The sequence below is a fragment of the Neopelma chrysocephalum genome, unplaced genomic scaffold (assembly GCF_003984885.1).
Source record: "Neopelma chrysocephalum unplaced genomic scaffold, ASM398488v2 Primary Assembly neopelma1_69, whole genome shotgun sequence".
In the NCBI taxonomy this organism is placed as follows: domain Eukaryota; kingdom Metazoa; phylum Chordata; class Aves; order Passeriformes; family Pipridae; genus Neopelma; species Neopelma chrysocephalum.
Genome location: NW_020897729.1, coordinates 6,264,014 through 6,291,433, shown reverse-complemented (window position 1 = coordinate 6,291,433; position 27,420 = coordinate 6,264,014). Strand labels below are relative to the sequence as shown.

Below are 27,420 nucleotides of genomic sequence, written 5' to 3'. Positions count from 1 at the left end.
ATTTTAGGAATAATTTGGTGAGGACTGCAGCTTGTCTGACTTCTTTGTTGAAGATTTTTGGTGTAAAAGAGCAAAGTATGTACCTCTCTGGAGACTGCTTTGAGGAATGCTCTAAACCTGGACGCAGCCTTGGTACTAAGAAAGACCAAAAAATGAAGAAGACCTCTCTCAGAGCAAAACCCTTTGAAGCAAATGTCTTTTGAAACCTTTCAGAGTGGGATGAAAAAAATGTACTGCTGTGATAGAGCTGCTTGAAAAATATATATAAGAACTGAATTCTTAAAAACGTAAAAAAGAATAAAAAGCTAAAAAAAGGAGATCCAGATACTTACCATTGGCAAGTCTAAATTTGGTATGCAGGTGTTGTTGGCAGAAGTGCATTGTCTGTGTATGTGAACTGTCAAAATGCCAGAGCCTGTTCACTGGCTGGACTAAAATGTCCTGAGAAAAAGCTTTTGTTCAGAAATTCCCTTTTCAGCTGGTTGGAAATACAGCACTTCTGACTCCGCCTACCAGTTGCAATCCCAGGAGAGAGGTATCCTCTTAGAAATAAAAAAAAAACCCAGCAAACACTGAAAAACATCAGTGCGAACTCAATAAAGCTGAAAACACACTGATCATGCCTTTTCCTAGGTTTAGGCATTCCTAGTTTTTTATTCTGTCTGATATGCTGTCTCTTCCACTAAATATAAATAAATCTCATGTCTAACCTCATGTAATGAATATTAGTTACTGTGTTTATCTCACTCATTAAGAGGGCCTTAATGTGAATTAATTGTGAGCTATATCAGTTCTGTTCTCATAATTATTTCTTGTGTTCCTGTGCTCTGCAGTTCAAAGAGAAGGTCGCTAATCAATCACCAGGTTGTGACTGGCCCAAGAGTAGGTGTGCGTGAGAAAGAAGATACTTCAAGGAATTTATCTTCCTTCCACTGAATTATGTTACCATATAGAGTTAGTCTTGTCTCCTGAAAGATTCACTGCCTCACACTGGTGTCTTCAAGGGGCAGACAGAGGTGAATAAGGATAGAAGAGGTCTGGCAATGGCTTCAACAGTGAGAGAGCAAAGCTGCTAAAATATGCAAGAGAGCTCCTGCTGTGTTGTCATCCAGGAGGGAAGTTTCTCTTACTGCAGGTCAATTATTGCCAGGCACGATCTTTACTTGGAGAATATTTTAGAGCACGAATTAGTATGAAAAGTTAGAAATTATATTGCTGGCAAAAGAATTACTGCATCAGTTTTCTAACAAAAAATTGTATTCAAAAAAATCTTTTTCTGTCTTTGTCCATGTTGCCCTTTTAACCATAAACCCCTTACATCTTTAGGCTGAAGGAAAATATTACAGTTGTGTAATGTCAAAAACTAAAGTCTAGAATGAGAAATTTTATCGGTATAGACAGTGTTAAGCTCAGGATCCAATGGCTAAGGCTGACTCTTTGAGTTGAGATCTTTCCCTGATGATTTTATTGCTGTTGTCTTAAAGCCTGTAGGGTTGTTCTCCCCGAAATAAACTTTCATAATTGTTCAATTTTCTCTACAGACATTTGTTTACAATACATAGTGTTTGTAAAGTAGGTACCAAAAATGTAACGGCAAAAGAAGAAATAAGGAGGGAACCTTTTCAGTAGATGGTACAACTAGTGATAGTTGTTAGTGATGACCATTGTGTGTTCTTTGTCTCACCTATTGAATTTAGTCTCTTGTATTTATTACAATTCAGGAAACACATCACTTGATGTCAGAAGAGGGACTGTTAGGGAAATGTGTGGTTGAGTCAGAATTTGTGGGAGCATACTGAGCTCCCTGTTTCTGGTTTCCTTTTGTTGGTTGTTCAGCATCTGGGGCAGGAGGGATTGTAAAAGGTGAAGAGAAGGAATTGAGCACAGATTTCTGTAGTAACTGATAGTTCTCTAATAATGTCCCTAACTGTTTTTATTGAAAATTGTACCATCAAGTACTATTACTACAATCATACTGAGCATTTCTGTACTGCTGTGAAAGAGGCTGACCTGAATTCCAGGCTGTGTGGAAGATGAGGGAAGCTCTGTCCAGATCCATCTCCAGAGCTCTGGATGGGCTGCACCGATGGCAAAGCTTTTGCATTAAACAGTAAAATCTATTATATGATAGCAGGTCAGGCTGCTCCTTCTTCCCACCAAGTCATCCAGAGTCTCTTCAGACTTTCCCGTATATTTTAGATAATGTGAAATTTTTTCCAGCTTTTCTTCTGTGATGCAGTTCAACAGGATGTCACTGTACAAGGTGAAGGGTTTGCTGGGACCCTTTCTAGAAAGAAACAGGGTCTGTCCTTTGCATGGGATTTTTCCTTTTTTCTCCAGGATTTTCCATCCCTGCTGAGAGCACAGGAACCAACTTCACAAATTCTCTATGGTGCTTCTGCCCACATTTAGAGATGAATGCTCAAAATGTCTGTGTGAAATTTGACACAGTTCAGGAAGACCTTCACCTTAACCTTTGGAAATACTTAGGATAAAGGTGAGCTACTAATTTTGCTACAGCAAGGATACCTGGCAGGGACCTATCTCAAACTTCCATTTAATCTTTGCTGTTATTTAATAAAATAAAACATTTTTTAAATGAAGGTTAACTGTTTCTGAAAGAAAAGATAAAAGGTACTGCCATATAGAACCTTTAGAACTAAACAATGCAGACTGCAATATCACATTGAATGACCAAATGACTAGTCCAAAATCTTGAGTGCACTTTTAAAAGCAAGATTTGAAAGCCTGAAGCAAAAAAGAACTTAGTTTTCTTCCTGGTACAATTTTATCATCTATGAGACCTGAATCACACACCATGTGTCTCTTGTAAGATAAGTCTGCTTCCAAAATGTTAGGTGACTAAAAACCAGAAATATATACTTATTTAATCGCATAGAGCTGAGCTGTTCTCAGTTATGACCATATATATCTATATCTATATCTATCTATCTATCTATCTATCTATCTATCTATATAGTCCTGGTCAATCATTTGGGCTACTTGAATTTGCTGTCACTCAAGCATATTCCCTGTTTTCACTGGAGTCCTTTTCTGTCCTCTGAATATATTTGTAATTTTAGAACATATTTTCCCCTGTCCTTTTTCTGCAGATGTAATTTAGAGACCTATAAACCTGTGCAATGACTCAAAACAACAAAATTCACATGAGATGGGAAAGATGTCATTTTCCTTTTCAGAACTGCATATTTGCTTCTGCAGGTTTGCTCAAATGCTGCCTTAACCCTCAGATTTGTGTTTGAAACATTACATGCTTGGACATCTCTCTGATTACGTTCAAGTGCATGATGTTTGGCCAAGCTTTATAAAAGTTTTTATAAGAGTAAGTACTTTATAAAAGACCATTTATTATAATCCAGAAAATAGAGTTCTCCCCGAGATTTATGAAAGTTCGAGTGTTCTCTAGATGCAGTGGGTGACCTCCTCTTGTAGCTATGAATGATTATTTTCTTCTTTGAGGTAGATGTCTATTTTATCATTATGTATCCATATACTGGCAGTAACAACATATGTTTTGTCTGTTTGCATAGCAAGCGTGCACAGAAATCCAGCTAGCCTGTACATTTCAGTTCACAGTTCATGTGCTGCTATGAGAGTTGATTTGGAAATGGGCTCCTCATCCTATGAAAATTGCACTGTTTCAGAATGTGTTGTCGTGGTTTAACCCTAGCCAGCAGCCAAGCCCCAGAGAGCCGCTCACTCCCCCACCAGCGGGATCGGGGAGAGAACTGGGAGGGTAAAGGCTGGAAAACTTGTGGGTTGAGATAAAGACAGTTTAGGGAAAGCAAAAGCCATGCACATAAGCAAAGCAAAACAAGGAATTAATTCACTGCTTCCCAGGGGCAGGCAGGTCTTCAGCCACCTCCTGGGGAACAGGGATCCATCTCACGTAACAGAGATGGGAAGACAAACACCATCAGTCCAAATGTCCCCTCTCTTCCTCCTGTTTCCCCCACTTTATATACTGAGCATGATGTCATATGGTCTGGAATATCCCTTTGATCAGTTTGGGTCACCTCTCCTGCCTGTATCTTCTCCTATGCACCCCCAGCCTCCTCCCGAGCATGGTAGAATGGAAAGCAGCAAAGGCCTTGGCTGTGTGTAAGCCCTGCTCAGCAATAACAAAAACATCTCTGTATGATCAACCCCGAGTTCAGCAAAAATCCAAAACACAGCCCCATAGCAGCCACTGTAAAGAAAATTAACTCTACCCCAGCCAAAACCAATACAGTTCTGAATCATGAATTCTTCATTACCTGAAGGTGGTAAGGCTGTTTTCTAGATATTTTGGTTCTGACACAGAAAAACTGACTCTAAATATGAAACAACTGAACCAAGCTGAAACACCTGTCTCTAGGAAATTAAAATATAAATGTATTATATGTTAGTTATGAGATTAAATATTTAGATTTTCCTTAGATTCTAGCACGCTTTCATGTAGTGTTTCATTCCAGTTGACCCACAATCTGTCTTGGGTGATGTTTGCATTCACAGGACATTGTTCATTTCACAGGATATGATTTTGCTTCTTTGGTGTAGGTATAACCTCATGTTTCACTGTTGTTCACACTGAGCCTCTGAGCAGGTGGAAGGAGGGGAGCTCTCCCAGTTCAGTTTGGTACCTCTCCTGCCCAGTTGAGATTGGATCCATCCCTGCCAGAGCTGTCCTGCAGAGTCCGTTTTTATATAAAGTGCTTCCAGGCACCTTCTGTAAAGTTCAAGCTTTTTCTCTGAAGGCTTAATGCTCGTAGCTTTTATAGGAGGGAATGTCTGGTTTTAATTCAGTGTATGATATAAGGGCCATTGAAGGAGGACACTCTGCAGCCTCTGGATGTTTTGCATTCATTCTCTGTGTTTCAGAGAAGCCAATGAAACCTCCACCACACGGCAGCCCAGCCTTGAGAATTTGTTGAGTTCAGATGTAATGAGGCTGGACCTAAAACCCTTCCACTGAAAATTTTAAAGCCAAGTTTAAAGCACACCATTATAATTTACTGTGTACATATGTAGCTTATGATTTAAGATCCCACATCACAGCTGAGTAATTTCTGTTTTGTTTAGTTTACCCTTAGTCTTTGTGATTTGTAAATGTATATTTGCATGAATAAGTACCTCTAAATAAGCTGAACCAAGTAGGCTGGCAAATACAGATTACTGTTTTTTCTTAGAAAAGTATGATCAATGTGACTTTATGCTTTAGGGACTAATGGTACTAAATAGCTCTGCAGTTAACTCTTAAAAAGAGGAGGATATAAATAATATTAAACACAAATAAGAAAGAATCATTAAAATTTAAAATTATGTCACTAGTGAAGTGACAAATAATCAGCACTGCTTAATGAAAGTTTGAAATAATAAAATTTCTGGTAGTATTTTAGACATTCAATGATCTCGTGTCCTTTAATGTTTTACAACAAAAGTTAATTGTTTTATAACAAAAGTCAATGTTCTTAGAGATTTTAAAATAAATACATAGCAGTCAATTGTGACTGAAAACAACAATATTTTATTTCAGAAACTTGAAAAGTTAGATTTTTGTTTATATATAGTCAGAAAAGATAACAAAATATGTATTTGTTGTTTGGATATCTTGCTGGATATCATCAACTAAGAAGTTACATTCAAGTATTAGTTTTTCCTTTTGGGAAACCCAAAGAATGTGATTTGGGACAGAGGAGGAGAGTATAAAAGAATTAAAAGAAGGAAAAATAAAGTTGAAAATAGATATAGAGATAGGAATCTCCAGGATGAGCTTGATCTACGGGGACCTGAGCTGTGTCAGCTCAGATTTATTTGGGGCTTTGTAACCATAAAACACCGAAGAGGTTCTTTTCTGTAGGCTATAAAAAGGCTTCGATCTTGATTCAGTCTCCCTCGGAGTTGGTAGGAAAAAAACCCCTGCAATAAACTGCAAAAAGCAAGCAAGCAAACAAATTTAACCTCCTTGTCGTTCTAAAAATGATCCTGTAACAGCAAAAGCAACTTGTAGGAGAAGTTTCAGTAGAGCCCTGTCTGGGATGGAGCTGTGTGAGCTGGACAGGTGGGACAAGGGGGGAAGTTTGACTGCAAGGCCAAACTCCATCAAACTGAGGTTAAGGAACATCTCTTTTTTTTCTCCTCTTTTAGTATAAATTACAGTTTTAGCTGCCATTATAATGCAGTGTGGAATTTTATATAATAAAAACCTAGACACAAAGAACCCTTTTTGACTGTAAGCTGACACTGTGAGTCATACTGAATTACTCTAGAATTTTATTGTAGGGGAAGGAATATTGAGGCAAAAAAAGAAAAACTTCAATAGAGTAAGGTGCTAATAACCATGAAGAAAAACGTCACGAATCTGTTTGAAGAGCAGTGCTTGAAGCTAAGATTCACTAGTTACTTAATTTCTAGGTAGTTCTCTAAAGACCCTTCACACGTCTTCTCTCTGGAACAATATTGAAGTTCTCTGATTTAAATCTACCCAGACACTGTTGGTCAGAGGCATCTCAATAGTATTGGAACAGAGCAAAATCAGCTTCAGTTAATCCAGATATGTAATTATTTGCTTTTTTGGGCTCAGACAGCATGTTCAAATTCAAATTGCACAAATCATCTCTTCTCAGCGTGCCTGACACAGTTCCTTGGAAATCCATTAGGTTATTAATTTTCAAGGCATAAGATTATTTTTCTCCTTCCAGTTTTCTAATAAGACATAAAAAGAAGCTCAAGGATAGAGAATCCTGTGATACTAGAAGTAAAGTCTGGATAAGTAGTGTCCACATTTGGCCAAGAAGGTAGGGGAATTTACTTTCAGATATATAGTTTAGTCATTCACGGCATATCACGGAAATGTTTCTGTGTAATTACCCCGAATTACTGACATTTCCAAGACAGGTTGGGAATGGCCAAGTGTCGTAGGATACACAAAACACTGAAAGTAATATTTGGATTTTAAGATCTTACGTGAAATTTTTCCTAAAGTACATAGAGAGTGGAAAGCTCACCAGGGGATTGCAGAGATAGTGTTATTTTGAAATTATTGTAAACACTGGACTATGGTGTTCTCATGGAAACTGAGTCCTAAAGAAACACATTTTTATTATGTAGCAAAAACAGCTCTATAAGAAATTACTTTTTCATGTGACAACCCCCCTTCCCCAACATCTCTCTTCTTAAAAATCAGATATCTGCCACAAATTCTTCCCTGATTTCTTTCTATTTTGTGTCATAATTGTTTAATTTTACTAAATGTGGAATTATACCCTTGATCATGTGTTCTCTAGATTATTTCCTCTTCTGGCAATGCTGATCCTTGCAACATAAAGCAGAAAATAAAACGTCACTGCACTTGCACTTGTCTTCAGTGAGTCCTAACCATGAAGGAACAGAGTGATGGATCCTACTGACACCAAGTGCCATTACTGTAAAAGAAATCACTAGTGTGGCATATTATTTTCTCAGTTCAACCTTCAGCACTGTGATTGCACTAGAGACAGTCAGCAGACACCACAGAACCCATGAACACAGATCTCTCCCTGTCCCTCTTTTTGCCTGGAACCAAGTGAAGGACAAAGTGTGAAAGATAAGTTTGGATATTAACATTCCCCTAGAAATACAGTAAGTATATAAAATATGGTCATGCCTGTTTGTCTCTGGTGTGCTCAGGAGGACCCTGAAGGAGGCTTGGGTGGTGGCAATCACAGGGAGACAGCTGTGGCTCTCTGATTATCACAGGGATGCTTTTGACTGGAATGGGAGCAGCAGCTCCTGTCAGAAGGTGTAACAGAGTTTACACTAACAAAAGATTTGGCATACTTGGGCACAGCTCTGTTATCTTCCCTTTTCTTTCTTCCTTCCTTTTCTTCAATTTTGGAAAACAACTAGTTTTTTATTTGCTGCTTTCTTTGCATTCATTGGTGTCCAGCTTTGATCTACAACCAGCTTGAGTTTACTTTTATGCTCTGCTGAATGCTGCCTTCAGCCTCAATTTCAGAGCTGTGCAAATAAATTATAGTGAAGTGTTTAATTAAAGTTCGCCTCATGTCCTGATTGCAGAATGCTGCCTCCTCAGATACAATTTGCAAATATATTTTGGAGTTTTATTTTAGGCAGGATGACTAGTTGAAGGTTATTTAATTGTGATTGATTGTGCATTGGATGTTTCTGTTGCCTTTATTTTGTGATGAAACTGAAAATAGTAGCTGAGTTTGGAAGGACAAATGAAGGGCATTGACCTGGATGAAAGAAGGGGATTTAGTAAACCTGAACAGTTGCAGAACTGAGGGTTGATACTTCTAGAATTACATATTTAATATTTAGTTTTCTTCAATATTTGGAGGTTTTTTAGGTCATCCATTTCTGAAACCCTTTGGTGGGTAGGTCAGCACTGTCAGAAATATGATTTTGACTGTGCTACTGTTTATCAGTGATTTTCATACCTGCAGCTTCCACAGTCCTGACCTCCCAAACAGGGAGAAGCTGTTCATTAATATGAGTCAACAGATTGGTATTGGTTAAAATATATTCATAATTCAAGGTTACTGAACTGTGTCTCTAACAACAGATAGCATTAAGAGGGAGAAGATTTTTCACCACAGACATCCTGTGTGCTACTCCTTGTTGTTGCGGGTTTTTTTGTGTACTATGTTTACACCTTTCAGATTTCTTTGACATTGATCAGTACTGACCTTAATGAGTTCTCTTAAGAAATAATAATGAAAGTATTTATTTAGGTGTGGTGATGTTCTACCCTGAGCTCCCCACTTTGAGAGCTGCTTTCTTATCTAAACTGACTCCATCTGCATTTTGGCGGTTGTGAGAAACATCCCTTCCTGGATGTAGTGGCTCTGAGTTTTTTGGGGGTTATTTTTGTGTGTTTGTTTTTCTTTTGGGTTCTTCCCTTAAACTGTTCCCTGCCTTGTGTGCCCCTGGCAAATCAGTGACAATCTGATACAGATGCATAATGCTGTGATTAAATCCCGTTCCTCAATCAAGAGGATTGATAACAATGTGATAAGACAAACATATTTCTGTTACTATTTTTGACCTATTTAACTTAATTTTTTTAAAATTGTCTCATCATTCACAGAGAAAGCAAGGTTTAAAAAATAGTATTCAGCATCTTCAAGACCCCAGCTGCCATCTGCTTCATACAGTTATTCATGCTTTTCCTTTTCAAGACCTATTCTACTCTTTGTTCTCTGTGACTGGATATGAAGTACGCTGTTTTATTCTGTTTCATTTTGGAGATAAGTAGAAGAAATTAGGAAAAAAATCCATGCCTATCTTGACTGTGGCATTTTAAGAGTGTTTTTCTTTTCTGTTTTGGGGGGATTTTATTAAAATTTTTAAGATAGAATGTTTGCAACTCATTGAGCATCATCTTGAGACTTAGAAACGAATAATAAGTCTAACATAAAATAATTACTTTTCCTAAAAATGTTTGTTTTATTACCTACCCCTACTTCATTTCATGCATGGGGGAATACTACTGAACTCCATAATGCACATCACAATTTGTTCCTAAATAGTCATATCTTTCAAACAGATTAGCATGAAACAATTTGAGGAGTAAGTACCTAATTCAGATGGATAAAACAACTCATTCCTTAGCAGTTTCCCAGTTTTAGGGTAAGAGGATTTACTGTTGCATATCTAAACCAAGTAGACAAGTACCCTTTTTCGGCACCTGTTAAAAAGATGAGCTCTCTTTTGTTTTTGAACAGAATTATCCTACCATAGGAAAGCAGTTTATCCAATATGGGTAGTTGAGGGCAGGGTATTTTGCTTTTTAAAAAGCTGGTGTGTGTAAAATGAGGATTATGTCATGTTGTAAGCATTTCTTAAGAAAAAAAAAAGGAAAGAAATAATAGAAAATTTAATCTTTATTCATTTTTAAAGGTGTTGGGAATGTTTTGACTAAAACAGGCCTTCATGCAACATAAATGGTCTGTCAATTACTGAGTGGATTATTGAGAAGGTAGAAGTCTTTGGATTTAATACAATTCTTCACCATTATTTTGAAGAGGTATTTTTTCCATATTTTGTTTTATGTTAGAATTAAGGTGTCCAATTATTTGAGTCCCAGTCTATTAAACAAAAATAAAACCGAGTACTCTGAGCTAGTGTTGCTGTGCTGTATTTGATGAGGTGTTGTTATTAAGTAGTGCAAACCATTTTGCTTTCTGTTAATAATTTTACTAAGGTATTCCAGTGCAGAAGAAGGGGAGGGGCAGGGATAATTTTTAAAACTCTTTTCATAATTTAATGCGTACCTCTTAGTTTCTGGATTGTATTAACAAAATGTTATGATGGTGTTCTAAACTCTTCCAGTGGGTTATTGTCTTCACTCATTGGGATGAGCCATGCATAGTTTTACTACAGAGACTATTGTATTCCTTTTTTTTTTTTTGGTCATTTTAGCTGAAGTTAAATCTGAGATTCACTGTGGAAACTTCCAGCTGCCGGCTACATGTGATGTTGCCAGAATGTGATAACCTACTTTGGTAGATGTGCAGTTTTTACCCACGGTTCCCCAAAAGATAAAATTAAAAGTCAAAGATTTGTGATGAGAAGAGAACCACTTCAGACTTAACAGTGAAATAGAAGTGTGCAAGTACCCCTAAAGCTGGACAGTTACAGGATGTTTAAGTCATGCTTGTTTTCAGGCAAATGCAGAAGAAAGAGTTCTTATATACTGAGCTTTGACATATCTATCCTTCGTGTGGAAGATGTGTGATAAAAGCACGTGTAACTCTGTTATGTTATACCCAGCTGCTCATTCATTATGTAATGACTTCTTCCATGTACTCTCAATGTATGAATGTATTTAATAGCTTTGGCATTGGGGCTTACTTTTAACATTTGGAACACAGAACATAGTTTGCGGAGTGTTTGGGGCAGCAGGGAGTCAAGTTTGCTTCTCACATAATTAAAAAATGAACAGTGCTTTTGCAGGGCCTCTTATTCTGCCTCTCTCTTGTTGAGCTCATGTGTTGCCTCGGAAAGACCAGTGAGCAGCTCTTGAAGATGCAGTTTGCATCCATAAATTAACTAAGAACATCCAAGGGCAGTTGCTAAATGCATTAATAATTGTGCACACATGTAGTTTTGTTGTTTACAGAGCAGTGGATAGCACCCTGGAGAAGCAGCTAGTGGTGTGCAGAGGAGCAGCACATGAATGTAGATGGGCAGGGATCTCATTTTCACATGGGCATACTGGAGCAGCAAATGGCTTGATACTTCATTATGTTATATATCCGTGTATTGATTTTGCCTCATGAAAATTCAATGCAGTTTCTCTCATATGAATGATGAAAGCTGTGATTTTTGCTTTGGGAGGGTAAGTGGCAATGGCAATGGGTCCAAAGGACTTAGATAGAAGTATCCCTAGAAATCCTAGATGTAACCTCCCATAACCTCTCAAGCCATAAGACTTATGAGACAGTTAATAATTGTTGCACTGAAGTGTATCTATTGACACATATGGAGGTACAAATTAAGATAAAGATAAGGTCCACAATTGTATGAAGTTAAGGAAGTACCCTGGTTAATACCCTTTCCTCATCTGAGGTTAACTCTATAACTGGAGGCTGGAGATTAGGTAAAACATAAAATACCTTCTACTAATATAAAGTCTTCACGTGTTTATCTTACTTTTTAAATGCTGTAGTCATACAGGAAAAATATATATTGGATCTCAGCTTGTAGTCACCATTTGAATTTTCTTATTAAATAGTTTTCAAGTTCTTTAGATATCAAAACCCTCATATATTTTAGAAGAAACAAGCTTTTCTCTTCTTAAATTTCAGTATTTGATGTTAAGCCTGATATTTGCTGTTCAAAAGTGTCTTATAACTTGGGCTGACCTTTCCAAATACTTGGTTTGTACAGGACTGATGACACGTTACAGACTTGGAAACTTGTTATCTTAAAAATTTAGAAGAATGCATTTAATAAGACAGGAACCTTGGCAAAATTTTTATATGCTTTCAACTTAAATGTTGAGATGCAAACTCAGACAAAACATTCAGATACAGTTTTATAAGGGTAAATACTGTCCTAAAATAGCCACATTCAGGAATCTAGTAAAATTTCACACATCCTACATATCCAGAACAACTGTTGCTAGAATTTAAACAGTTTGTGTAGAGATACCCAAAATCAGAACTGTTGCCTTTGGCAATGAATCCACACTTAAGTTACCAAACTGTACTGAAAGAGAAACTTTTCCATCTTGTACTGCTCCTCCTATTTTAATTTTTAAACACTCATGTAATATCCTTGTGTCTTCTTGTACTTATGTTTAATGTGAACACTGTGGAGGGATTTAGAGGTTCCAGAATGTCCTCAACAGTGTCCTGAAAGCTTCATAACACTCTAAAATAGTAATGTACAAGACTGATTATCCTCCTACTTTGTCTTCACCAGAATTTATTGCTGTAAGCGTGTGTGAGAAAAATGCCCTTGGTCATTCTTGAATTACGTGTATTTTAAAAAATCCTTGAAAACACATCTTGAAATATTTTTCCATTACTGCCAGTGCTTGACATTTAATAGTAACTTAGAACTTTACTATGTTTTCTTGCAGTGTCCTAACTGAAGAGCTGAAGATCTCCATGCTCTAAACACTTTTAGTTGGAAGTGACTCTAAAGAATTTGAAAATATGTGTTAATAGAAAAGTTTACACTTTTAATATTGCTATCTGAGTAATGCTTGGATAGCTGATGGAATATAAGAAAATACTTCAGTAGTTGAGAAAGGCTGCTCAGGAATCATATGAGACCACATAAAACTGTGTGTGTTTGGTGGAGTTTGTGTTATCTGTGTATTTTCATCAGTGACAAATATAATCACACATTTCCTGAAATGCTTTACAAGACTGATTCCTTCTAAGAAAAAAAAACAAAGCAGGAGTGACTTAGACAATTTTAAATAAATTCCTGTAGCTAATGAGGGCAAATTCTCACAAGAATCAGCATCAATTATAACCACTAGAAAAAAAAAAAGAAGGGATTTCGTCACAGCTGATGAATTGTGAGTGAAAACTGCATAAAATTATCTGTCAGACTACACTCCTAAGTTCTTTGCTATTACAGGTATTGCTGATGAGAAGTTGGGGTAGGGCAATTGCTCATGTGGTTGCACTTAAGCAAACAACCTTGTTTCTGTGCAAGGAGCACCCTCAGTAATGTGTGGTTGTAGGTATAGCCTGAACTTTGTCTTCTCTTTGCAGGCAGAGCTGGTTGATGTGCAGTATGGGACCATGGAAGACCTGATCCGGATTCAAGCCATTACAAACGTGACCAAAAAAATTGCACTTTTGAAGCTAGGACAATCACCTTTGCTTTATAAGGTTAGTCAGAACCTAGTTATACATTAGCTGAATTATTCACTTGTTTGGTTTTGGGGTTTTTTTGTTTGGTTGGTTGGTTAATTGGTTTTTGGTTTTTTGTGTTTTTTGTTTGTTTGTTTGTTTTGTTTTTTGTTCGTTTTTTTCAGTTCCAAAATACCAAAACAAAGACTGTCCCATTCTATCCCATTAAGTCAGGACTTACTGGCATTCACATTCTTCCTTAATACTCACCACTTCGCTCTGCAATGCCTTTTATGTGTTACAGTTATTTATTTTGCTGCATATCTTGCAGTGCCCCAGTAGTCTGTCATATTTTTCCTGGGTGTACTGTGAGCCTTTTGGCAAATAAAGAAATCCCTGAAAGAAATAATAAAGCACGAGGGAACAAAAAAAAAGGCAACTGATATCAGGAATAGTTGGATCTGTGTCTCCTTAAAAATATACATAGAACAGTGCACTGAAATCTTTTGTTTCTGCATAATTGCACGTAGTACTTGGTTTGATGGCTGTAGTTGTGTGTAGTTTGGCTCAGCATATTGTGAGAGGAGGCAGAGCACAGTCTATGCTCACCTGAGCTCAGGCTTCTGTGGGTCTTTCCAGCCCCGCTGGGCTGGGTCCAACATCCAACACTTGGATGTGCTGCTGCCAGCGCTCAGGTTGCAAGGTAATCACCAGTAACACACACTATGGGAGGACTGACACTAGTGTTTATGGATTTAATAAATGACATTGTAACTTAGTTTCATCATGGCATTTTGCAGCCTTGCTGTGTGGAGAATTTGCCTTTGCCACCATGTTCTTCTTCCACTCTCTCCTTTCTCCTCCTTCAACTGAGATTATGTGTGGGGAGGGCTGCACATGTGTACATGTGTGTCCAACTCCAGTGCTGGCAGAGAGCACAGAGCAGGAGCTCACTAATCCATTTGCACATTAAACGTAATAGACTCAACATATGAACCACATTTAAACTCTAAATGCCCAGTAACTGCCTTCTGTTGCAAATATTTTATAGGCAAAAATGCTGGTTTGACTTTCAGAAAATACACTGAACAATAAATACTTAAACAATTAATTCCCAAATTAACAAATGCAATTATAAAAGAGCAGTGACTCCAGATCTTGCCATTAAAAGGGTCAGGATCTGCTCTGTTGGCCATAGAAAGTACAGTCGGGACTACAACACAGGTTCAGAAAACAACCACTTACTATTTTTTCAATAGGAATAAGATTTGTCTCAATAAAAATGCCATTTTCAACTGAGTAGCTTTAGCTGTTTATTTAAATTATTTAGATGCAATTTAATTATGCCCGTGAAAGGTCAGTTGTCATTGCTGGAACTTGGCTGTCGCGCATCGTTTCCACCAATAGATCTGATGCTGCATTTTACCACTGACAAAAACAATGAAATAGCAATCAGGGCTCATAAAGTAGGAATTTGATAAAGATGTAAAGTTTGCTGTAACAGCACTGTCTCTGACATGGGTTTTTTTACCCGTTTGTGTTCCTGTGAGGACGCACTATGTCTGAATTAGGAAAGTGTACAGCCTGAAGGAGGGGAAAGTAAGTGGTGCTGAGAACAAGGCACGTCTCAGGAGCTTTTTGTGTGGGTTGGTTGTAGCCTGGTCCCAAATATGTGCTATTTGGTGGCTGAGGTGCATTAGCTACATTTCTGGTGCTCAGCTGCTGCTCCAGAAGAATCCATTTTGCACGTCCAGGGTCTGTTATACAGTATGAACCAAAGTGTGGTGTGATCAGGAGGCTGACTTCGAATGCACACTCAGGATCTGAGCTAAAAATACACTCCCCAAACCTTCTTTCTGTGTTCTCCTCATGCAGGTAGGAAGTTTGCCCTTTTTTTTTTGAGGCTGTAAACTATCGTTTTTTAGAATATAAATTGTCTCTCTTTGGCAGTGAAATAATTGTAAGCTTTACTTTTCTCATAAGGGAAGATGTAGAAAGATTATCAGAAATAGGTTCTCCTTTCATAAGGAATATTTGAAGTGAAAGATTGCCTTAAACAGCAAGTCCTGCTGGTTTAAACAGGCCCAGTATCTCACCACTAAATCCACTTTTTGTATCTTTTTCCCCCCTAGTGTTTATGTTTCTGCACTTATTGAGTCTCACATTTCTGTTTCAGCAGATACTTTCCTCTCCCTATATTTTCCTTATCTCTGTCTTCCATGTGCTTGGTTTTACATCACATTAAAACAGAACACTAGTTCATAAGAGAGCTGTGGCTATATATACGTATATATTTACTGCTTTTCTTTCTAATTTCTGTATTTAACTTGTATTTTTCATGTTTTAATGTTCTTTAATTTCTTCTTATTATTACTTTATAATACACAAATATCTCACTCTGGATTTGAGTTTTATTTTTATAGACCCTGCACCAAGGTTTAATCTTCATAACAGAGTTTCTAATTATGTGTCTATTTTTCAGCTTGCATTTTCCCTTTTGTGGATATACTTTTTCTCTCTTTCTCTCTCTCTGTTTTTACTGCCATCAACAACTGCTGTTCTTCATGTGTTTTTTCTATTTCCCCCTTTTGTGTATTTAATTTGCCTTTTTTTTTTTTTTTATCTTGACTACTGTTTGTTCTCTCCATACTGAGTCCATTGAAAAAGGCCCGAAAGAAATAATAAACTGCTGCTGGCAGAAAAATCACCATGAAAACTGAACAACATTTCTTTAGTCTTTATATCACATTAACAGAAAGGACGTGCTGGTAGAAAAGAGCTTCATGTGCAAGGGGATAATTTATAGACATAAACCCAAGTGATGGAAATTTGAATATTTGGAAAAATAATGGTATTAATGACAATGTTTTTGCAGTAGAGGTTTAGTATGTGGAGATTGGATAGGGTACAAAATTTGGGGAAGGATTAAGATTGGAGATAATTTGCACCTTCTACTTTGTCTTTCAGATTGGGCCAATCTCTCATATCTTCAGACACATTGAAAACAACAGATAGAGTTCAGAGCTTGGAGTAATTTGAAATTGGAATATACAGGGAATTTGGAGTATGCAGAAAAACCTGAATTTAATGTGCTGTTAGAATATGCAGTTTAGTCTTTAACATGAGTAATTCTGATTAAATTTTGTAAGGTTCATAAATTTAAGCTGCTTTGTGAGAACAAGATTTTCAGTAATCTGACCTGGGGTAATTTTTGTAATTGGATATGATTTTCAGATTTCATTGGGAGTGTTGTATTTCTGTTCCACTGAAACAGAACTTAGTGTCTGTTCAGGGCAAGAGGGACAGGAATGACGACCATGGGCACATGTCCAGAGGGTTGGCAGAGCCAATCTCAATCCCTTGGCAGACAGATCTCAATCCCTTAAACCAGATCTTTGCAAACAAACAACATGTTACTACAGCCACATCATAAGTTACAGCTATAAAGAGAAATAACATGGATCCTACCTTCATAGCAGGGTATCATCAAGAGCATTGACTCTAGGGTGAGGAAAAAGAACCCACAAAAAACCAAAACAACCACCAAATAGTTTACATTGCTGTGATAAAAAGAATAGATAAAAAAGTGATGTGTATTTATATATATAAATCAGACTGGAGCAGAGGTTTGGGAAAGGGGTTTTACCATTGTTAGGGCACCACTAAGATCAGTTAGGGAGCAAGACTCTTTTATAAAATTATATAAAAAGTGAAGAAAAGAATGGTAGAAATGCTTCAAGGGCTGGAGCATTTTTAATATCGCAAGGGTAGAATAATTTTCAAATGCATCCAAAATGTTTAGGAATTTACTGCTCCCAGCACCTGGAGTGACAACTTCCTATCACAACATGAGCAGGGAAGCACAGAGGGAGTCCTCATGTGACACGTTAACTTGGCATAGCCATGGTCTGGTCATTTTGGACTCGTTAGCCCGAATAATTCACAGTGCTGAAAAACTGACAGAAGGAAAAAATGTAAACTGCTGTGACAACTCCCAAAGGGATCTTGTGACTTAGTCTGAGACAATGTGTAAGAGCTGGATTGTTTCTGAATTAAGAGGGGATTGGAGTAAGGAAGAGGAAAAACTTTCTTAAGGAGGGAGCTGAAATGAGACAAAGGTAGAACAGAAGCGAAGCACAACTTCTGGAGTGAACTACCATAGAGAGAAGTAGAATCCTTGTTTTCTCACACCTTGAGATTGAAAGTGACCTGTTCCTTGTGTTCTGGCTGGAAGGAAAATTCGTGTGTTAGTGGAACTCAGGCTGTTGGGGTCACTGGTGAGGTTGAGTGGATAGTCACAGGAGGTCAGGGCAGACCACTGACGTCCTTGAACCAGGAGGATCTATAAACGTGGGGAAAGATGGTGAAGTTTGTTACTAGCGATTAAGCAAATCACTCAGGTGATGTAGAACACCTTCTTGAGAAAGAGCACCTTGAGTTGCCCACGGTGCTTGTAGAGAACATATTCTAATAGTACAGGAAATGTGTGGTGACAGAAAGATTGACAAAAGCACCTCACTAGCACCCAGCTCCTCTGCTCCACAGCTGCTCTGTGTCACCACTGTGAGCACATAGAAGAAACCAGAGGAGGCTTTTTAAGAGAGAACTGCACAGTGGTTTCAATATCCAGCCTCTGGAAATACCATTAACAGATTTATTTTTTGAAAAATGTTGTGAGTCTTGATCATGATTTAATCTTTAGGGGTTGCAATTCATGAAAAAGCCATCATTTTTGTCCTAAATTAACTTTTAATAGAGTAACAAAAGCCCTGAAGGCCAAACCACTTCATCTTTAATATGTTCACATATTAACATTTTTTCCACATCCATTAAATGAAGATGTTGTTCTACCATGTAAATATCTATATTTATTTTAATAATTTACTGCCTGCATAAATATTCATAAAATTGCTTTTTAACTGTCATAAAGTTTAGGAATGTGGATGCTTGGATGTTTATGCAGAGGTTATTGGCAGGCTCTTGTGGATAAGGATTTGCTAAATGGAAAATATTAAAGATTCCCAGAATAAAGGCAATTTACAAAAAGGCTTCAATTTAATAACTGTGTTAGTTTTAAATAAGTTTACTTTGGAAAAAGTAATTTCATTTTTCTACTGTCTACATTGTTTATTTCTTTCTCTCTAGTACTTTTTATGGCTAGCACATATAATTCTGAAGATTACAATTCACATTGTAAATCTCCATTTAACTGTGACTCTTTTTCCTTCCACCCCTTCCTCCCTCCCTATATATACACAAATATATGTGTATATGCATTTATTTACACACACACATATATATATATACAGTGTGTGCATATAAATATACATATAAAAACTGTATTAAAAAACCCAGACATTTTTTAGGGAACGTAAACACTTTATATGCATTTCATTATTAAGGACACTGGGGGTTTGGTTGGTTCTTTTTGGTTGGCTTTTTTTTGGAATTTTTTCCAAGGCTCCTAAATTCTTTATATACCCATTTCCCACATAAGTGCTGTGGGACTTTTAGTGATATTATATCCTTTCCTAAAGCCCTTCTTGAAAATTCAAGCCATAGATATAGGTAATATAAATAAAAATTATAGAGTCATTTAAAACTATATTTGGAGATCTGGATCTGAAGGGATCATCTAGTAACATCCACTGGAATATCATCCTCAGGTTTTCTCTAATTTATCATCCTCTTAAAATCTCATCTTTATTCCCAAAATCCTGAGAGCTCCTCGTGATAATCCAAACTGAATTCAAGTTGATTCATTCAAATTATTGAAGCAGATTTTGCTAATTAGCCAAATTATATTTCTGCAAAATATGCTTGTTCTTACCTAGTTGTTTTGTGGTCCTTTGTCCTTAGCCTTTGTCTACCCTGAGTTTTTCAGAGATTCTCTCCTTCAAGTTAGTTGGTTTTATTCTTTATCCTTTTTTTTTTCCTTCCCTCAAAGATTAGACTGAGTGTACTCATGTTATTAACCTTCCCCTTCCTCAAACAGCCCATTTAATCTTTTGGATATCATACAGTCTAAGGAATGATCCCTTTTCATTTATTCTCTACTTCCTATGTAAAAAAATTCTGCCAAGGCCTTCAAAAAACTTCCTGCGCAATAGTCTATACCAAAAAGCTGTTTATGTAATTGAGGTTTCACACTCATCAATCCTGTGTTTTGAATGATTATTTTGGTCATCTGTTTACCTCTTCCTGACTTCATAATTCATGGAATGATATACAAAATATTTTACTCTTTAGTGACTACTGAGAAATTTTATGTTTGTTTTGAAGAAAGACCATTGACCTGCCTTCATCTGAAAAAGTGAGAAATATGAGAGAGTGGGAGACATGGTTCTCAATTATATTCCTCTTGCTTTGACTGATAACAGTGGTTTTTTGTCCCTTTGAAGAAGGAATAATACTTAATAGAGAAGCTGGAGACACCCTGCCTCAATATCATAAAGCTGTTCTGTGCTGGGTCGACTAAGAAATGCACCCCCAGCCCACTGAGGACACATATCAGAGTTAAACAAACACAGGTTTATCACTTAGTGCTTCCTCCTGAAGTCATATTTTAAGGGTTTTTTTGAAAAACTGAGTTTAAAACAGAGCTAAAAATAAATAAATAAAAATTAAAAGTACCAACTGTGGTACATCTTCCCCTCTGTGTGAGGTACTTTGGGAAAGAAAATAAAGAAATCATACCAACTTGAGAAATCTGTAGTTGATGACTAAAAAAGCATTGAAATGGAACCCCACAAACAGTGGCTTTGTACTCTTTAGAACCAACACTGAGCTCTAGTGTTCAGTTCCTAGAAGGCTGTTACTGCCCAGAATAATTTTTAGCTGAGCATGTCAGTTTTCCTCCTACTTCATCCAACATTTGAAGGATGATCTACTGTGACCTGTACAACCTAAAAGTGAAACAGTGCCTGTGCTCTTATAAATCCAATCTGTATCTGTCCAGATGAGTATGAAATAGTTGACAAAAATTTGCTCTCTTATCCCCTTAGTCAAGTGCACTGCAGTAAATTAAAGAGGGAGTTCTCACTCTACTTTTTACAGTACAAATGGGAGAAAGTAATTTGCTCTTGTAAGCAGTAAGAAGAATATGTAAGGGGTGGGGTAGGAGAAGAGCAATTGATGTCTGGAAGGAAGCATAATTATAGCACAACTTGTCAATATTCTCAAGTAATTAACATTTTGGTTGCATCAGTAAGAGGACTTCTGGTTATTACTCATTTCCTTTTTGCTTACAAACCCTTGGATTTGTTTGCATGGAAGGAGAAATGTGCTATTAGCAGAGTAAACGAGGGGATATGTAAGTTAATGAGCAAAAGTAGGTATCGATTATTCTGCATTTCTGATGCCACAAAATTTTCCTGAATATTTTGAGAAGCCATTCCTGTTTTGCAGATTTACTTGTGTTCCCATCTGCAGTTCCTAATCTCTCTTTCTGCTCTGGATTGATTCAGAAATTTCTGAAGTCCTGCTGCTGAATCAAACACTGAATTCTTACCAATTTGACTCGGTACATAGTCCTGTTATCTTCAGTAATCCTGAACGCTTAATTTTCTCTTGGGAAAATAATTCTGAATATTCATATACTCAATTGGGTGTTTAATTGCACATTCACTACAGATATTGAATGTATCCTTTGAAAAATCAGCCCAGCTCCCATAATGAATTGCTATTTCCTGAGGGAAAGGGGTGACCAGTGTTATAGGAGGCCTCCTCCTTTTAGTGCAGTAGGCTTAAATTGAGTGAGACAGTTAAGTGGCTTCCATTCAAACATGGACAATGGTTGACTCATGAAGAATTCATTCTGGGGTCTTCTGAAGCTCTTGTCAGACTTTAGAGGTGTGAAACCCAAGCATAATTTTCTCTTTTATCAAGCCCTTAAAAATGAGCAGTAAATGCAGTCATCCAATTTACTGTCTGAGTGCTATGTCCTGATAAATGGTGCAAAGTCAAGTGAAATGGCTTTGCTGTGAGGCATCTGTTCTCAAGCAGAGCTGAGCAAAGATATCCATTGCCTCAATTTGTACCTTCGAGCCCTAAATCCACACAGCTGATCAGCTACTTGTGTGCAGGGCAATGGGAAAGACTTATCAGTTAGTTGGTCTTTCCTTCATAAAATCTAAGCCTTTAAAATTTACTCTTCCTGCTGATGCACTGGTCACACTTCTGCTAGTGGTCCTGACACTTTTTTTTGTTGCTTATGTAGGGAATTATAGGCCATTTCTTCTACCCAGGCTGCTAATTGAGCTGGTCTTTTGAATTAGTTGTGCTTGGATTTCACGGAACAGCCATTGACAGACAAATTATCTGGGCCTTTTTCCAGCTCATGTGTTTCCAGCACATGCTGTTTGATTTCAAAAACAGCTGAGAAAGGGAAAAAGAAAATGGAAGATCTGGGAGCTTTGAGTAGAGATGAGGAGTGAATATATAAAATCTCATCCTGCCAGAACAGGTCTGCCTGACTGTTGGTTCTTTGAAAGTGTCAAAAACACTGGACTTGGTAAAGCAATGCCAGTGATCCTCAGAACTACCCAAAGAGCTCTGTAAAGGAAAGGTACAGACCAGCACTGTACATGCTGCTTATTTGGTATTTTTTGAAAAACTGGCCAGAGGAAAAGGTCATCTTTCTTCAGGCAACAAGTTTTTTTTGTCTTCCCCTCATTCAGTAGTGGGTTAGAATTGTATGGTATGTTCTATGTTAGTTACTGGTTTATCATTTTATTAAAAAAAACTTATGACTGTTCTCTGGCATTTTATGCTGTTTCAGGTCTTTTCTCCTCATTTCAGAGCACTTACTTTATAATAATCAGTTTATTTACATATCTGTGAACTGATTTGAAAGGTATCAAAAGTCATTATTCTTGAACAAAGTATTTGTATAAAACTTTGTTTAGGAGATTATAGAAGTAAATGGTTCTGTTCCTAGAATCAAAGGTTTTTTTTGATAAACCAGGATGTCACAGATTACTCACTGAAGAATTATTTTCATGCCTTGTGGCTCATTTTAGTCATCTGCCCTTTAAAATGCAGCTAAGTTAAAATGCAGTTAAGAAAAAAAAATGGTTCAGTAGCCTGGTGGGTTCTCTGAATAGAAATAGCTTTGTAGCTGGTCCTACTTTAGGCCAGATCCAGACTTTGGTTTGATTTGCACTGGTTCTGCATTGCTTTACACACTCATCTGTCAGAATTTGTTGACAAAACCAACTCTTGTGATTCATGGATGAAAATCTGAGTGCTGCCCTTTCAAATACACCTGCAGTTTGCCATGTGATCAGAGCTTTGAGTAGAAATGTGGCCTTGCAGAGTGCTGAGAGCCAACCTTTTCATTTGCATCCATGGAACTAGAGTTTTATACTCGACATTCTATGGCCTATGGAAGGTTTTTCTTATTTTCCCTTGGGAGAGGGAAGAGGTGGCTTTTGGCATTACATCTTTTAATTTTCTCTTTGTTTGCATTATGCTGAGGAAGCTGTAGAACAGCAAAGTCAAAATTTCACTCTTTGCAATTTGAGCCTCTTGATGCCCGTGCATGAATTTGAAAAGAAAAACACCAAGTCCATCATTACAAATATAATTGGCACCATCTTTGCAAGTACAGCAATAACTACTTGGAATATTTTGTTTCGATTGCCAAAACATTAAACTAACCTTCTGTGCAGAAGGCAATTCTTCCACAGTGAACATATTTTCTCTTAACAGGAGAAGATTGTGCATTTCAATATGAGAACTCAGGCATTCTAATTTTCTCTTTAGGTCTGAGTGAGTAATTCACAAACAACAACACGGGCAACAAAGTTACAATTGTCTTGTTTTCTCTAGATCTAAGTAAATGGCAGCTTACATTAATTTATATGTTACCCTACTACATGCTTATGATTCTAGTTTGGTTTGGTTCTTGTGTTTGGTTTTGGGGGTTTTTCTTTGTGATTTTTTTGTTTGTTTGGTTTTAGTATTGATTTTATTCTAAGTAATTTGCTGAGAGCAATTAATTCCCTGTATTTGAAGTTGGAGTTGTGATCATTCAACATGATTGATTGTCTTGATTTTTCTTTTTTTTTAAAGCACTGACTTGGATGCTTTTTGATACATATACTCAATCAAGGTTGTTGCAAACAAAAAGATTTCTGAACTTCCTTATGTTCATTGGGAGAGAAGACAAAAGTTGCATGACCATAGTCACTGGAACCTTAAGTTAAAAGTGTTTGGAGCTACTTTCCTTGATTGGCTTACAATGTCATATAGTAACTAGTACCATTTTTCATTATTTTTTTCAAATTTCACATCACTTGTACATTTTAGATTTCTCTAAAAATCAGGTTCTTCATCAAGCAAAAAACCCTCAACCAAACAAACCCAAACCTTCACGCAGCTGCTGCTGATAGCCTTGTAATTGTAAATAATCATAGTATGTGCATGGGCTGAGATTTGTCAGTGCAGCCCCATTATTTCTAGATACAGGTCATATTTTAGAGAGAGGACAGAGTGTTTGCATTTTGTGAAGGTTGGAGGAGTGCCTGCACTGACAGCTGAACTGTTATTTATGTTTTTCCACTGTAAGTTATTATGCAGGCGTCATAAGAACTCTTACCACACAGCCTCAGAAGTGACCTTGAGGTGACCTAGAGAGACCTCCCTTTCAATAAGATGGAAGCATATTTTTCACTTCTGAGTCAATCTTGGTTTTCCTGGGAGTGGGAACTGACTGTATGGCCTTTTATATCAGTATTCAGTTTTATGTGATGGTTTTATGAAATAAAATGTCCACTGGGGAACTGACCTGACAACTCATTTCAGTCAGGCCTCCTACTGTAATCTCAGAGGAAATATGATAACATTTAATCCACTTAACCACCTGACCATGTCCCATTCCTGTTTATCATATTATAGAGAATAAGAAAAAAAGGCACATCCACATCTGCTGGTTCAGGCTGTTCTTGGATTCTAGCTTTAAGAAATCTTTATGACAGATTAGAAATTAATTAGTCCAGAGCATCTGAGTGTGTGGAAATTACTGTCTCTCAATACCTATGTGTTCCATCTTAATTTTTAATTCCCTCCTAGCATTGCAGTTGATCAAGTAAATGTGTGATAGGCTGGATCTGCTGTTTCCAGTATCAGATAAATGTGGAGGCTTAAGCAGGTTTTATGGGCTCTTCTTGTGTCTGGCAGTGTAAGTTGTCTCCGTGGAAAGGTGATGCACATGTACCTTAAAAATGAGATACAGGGAAGACATTTTGAGTGCATTAAGGAGGGGTGTGACCCAGTCTCCTCTTCCTGCCTAGGAGCAGTGTGTAGCAGCAATCCCATTCAAAGCACTGTGTATTTATCTTTCTTGTTTTGAAATATCTAAGAGGAGTGTAAGTGTCCTAATTGCATGGTGCTTCACGCTTGACGAAGCATCTTTAAAAGATGACTTTTGCCCAATCAACCAAAGTGGGGTTGGAAGTGTGTTACGGAGTGTGGTAAAAGTACAGAAATTTTCACTGCAGAGTATTTGATTTGCATTTTGTTTCTTTTCAGTGTCATGCAATTAATCAGAAAATAGCTATTTAGGAAAGGGTAAGATTTTAGTATTGAAAAAAATGCATCTAAAACTCTCATACACTAATTTATTTTGCTGTGACATTTGTACATACCATATAACCTGTTTCCAAATACCTTTTGTTTTCATTTTCGTTTTTGCATGTTTTTTTTTCTGGAAAACTTGGACTTTTTGGAAATGTAAAATGAGTCTTACAAATTATTTTTTTAAAATAAATTCCTAATTTAAATTCTAATTTATTAATTTATATTGTTTGGAAGTAGACTTGACTGGGATGAAATTTGATGTCAGTGCCATACAGATTACCTGAAAGTTGCAAGGACAAAATCTGACATTGTCACTCAACATGCTTTATTTTCTTTGAAGGTGTAGTCATTTCAGGACATACAGAATATTCAGAAAATAAGATTTGCTTCTGACCTGCCAGCAGTGCAGAATTGTTCAATACTTCGGTGATAGCAGTGGCAACAGGCAAAGAGTAGCTTAAATTGCCTATTTCTCCCTTTTTCTGTTCAGCAAGCAAACAGAATAAAACTTAACAGTACATTATTTAATTTTGGAAAAAATTCTATTTAAGTGAAAAAATTACCTTGATTGTTAATATGACAACATTTATTTCTCAGTAAAAAGATAAGCTTGATGCAGGGAGATTTCTAACATTCTGCTCTTGCTCCAGAAGAATATAGAAACACCACCTTATCTTTAAGCACATTAAAACTCACTTTATTTGATGTAAAGAACATATTTAACTGTGTTGCTTAGTGTGTTTTACAGGAACAATTGCCCTTCAGCAAAAGAAGCTGTGGCTGGTCTTTATTCAGGTAAAACTCTCACATAATGATAAGGTCATGGCCATCACATAGTGCTGTTATTGTTGAAATACTTTTACCATGAGCCCTCATGGTGAAATGCACAGACAGTCACTCACCCAGAATGATTGGCTGCTTAGTCTTCTGTCAAGAAGTTCTTATTGAACAGAAAAATCTCTTCTCTTTTTACTGTGAGAACATAACATAAGAAATGTCCTCTGTCAGCCTGATATCCTTACTTGACACGGCTCGTGCTTAGGGGAAGAGGATGGGTTACAAAGCAAGTATGAAGTAATTTTTTTTTCCCCTGGTGTGTCTTTCCCAAAAATGGCAATCATAGATGTTGTGACTCCCTGAAGTGGAGAATATGTCTGTGCTGATTTGATTATAATAATGTATATTCCATGAATTGGTGAATTCCAGTTCTGAGCCTGTTTGTACTTACCTCTGCAATATCCTGCGGTGATGAGTTCCACCATGTAGATACTTATGATTTCTTGATATAGAATTGCACATTTGGGAAAGAATGTATTTAAAACTCTGCTAATGCTCTTCCATTATGGGGAAAAAAGAAAAGGATATAACAACCTACATAAAATATTCTACCTTCAGTCTAAATATGAACAGCCCAAAGTCACTGATGCAATTCTGATGGTACCAGCTGCATGCTAAATGCATCCCTTTAAGGATATTAGAAAGAGATAATTTTTTTCTCTTGGTCTCAAGGTTAATAGACAGTATAATAAGGATGAGTTCTTAACAAATTTGTGCTCCTTAAATAACATTCAGCCAAATTTTAAACTTTTTTTTTCTGAATTAAGCTAGTCAGTATCTCATGGTCAAGGTGTGTTACATGATGATTTGGTTTGCCTCTGAATATGTTTATAGATACTAGGAATAAAGATGTTTTTTAACTTTGCTTAAACCCTATTCTCTAATTACACTCCAAGAGGGAAGAGGGAGGAAAAAACAAAATGCAAAAATCAATACACCTCCGAAACAAAGAGTGTCTTCTAGAAACTTGCAGCTATTTTGTTCCAGATAATATCTTAGATAGTAAGCCCAGAACTTAACATCAGTGACTCTGAGATTAAATTAATATAATTACTTCTAAGACAGATTTCAAAGTATTAAGTTATTTTCTAATATTCAAAGATTATCTGAAGAGATGCAAAGAGTTGAGCGTGTTAGAGAAGGGTTTTACTGTCAGAGCTGCCTTCTTAACTCAGTATCTTCATGGAATGTCATGTGAACAGATCACTCTCTTTAGATATCTTGTTGGAAAGGACAGTTTAGTAAATGCTGGTGAAAGGTAAATTAGATTTTAAAACCCCTGTCATCCTGCTTTATATATCTTAACAGAATGATTTGGCTGTATGGTGTCTCCTATTGGCATATAGGCTCCTGTTGGAAAAATGGTATTAATTAATTTACTTCTCTGTTGGTCTAACTTGTGTCTACTTCTATAATTATTTAAAAATTCTAGAATTTCTTCTACTATTATTCATGTACTTTGTCTTTTTTAGGGTTGTTCTTTAGTATTTACTAGCAAAAAGAATCATAACTGTATAACCGAATATGTGTATACTAAATATTTTTCATCTCCTGAGAGAATTAGATTCATACAGACAGAATCATAGAATCATTTAATGGAAAAAGACCTCTAAGATTGTTGAGTCCAACCATTCTCCCAGCACTGACAAGGCCACCACTAATCCATGACCTGAAGTGCCACATC

General features: G+C 36.9%; 1 protein-coding gene across 9 annotated transcripts in view; it reads left to right on the top strand.

Annotated features, from left to right (window-relative positions):
* Positions 1–27,420, top strand: part of NAALADL2 (N-acetylated alpha-linked acidic dipeptidase like 2) — a 457,652-nt gene that overhangs the window by 270,208 nt on the left and 160,024 nt on the right. For all 9 annotated transcript variants that reach the window (XM_027685645.1, XM_027685646.1, XM_027685647.1 and 6 more), the window contains one exon: positions 13,239–13,358. In XM_027685645.1, coding sequence (XP_027541446.1) covers positions 13,239–13,358 — 120 coding nt within the window. The remainder of the gene's footprint in view (positions 1–13,238; positions 13,359–27,420) is intronic.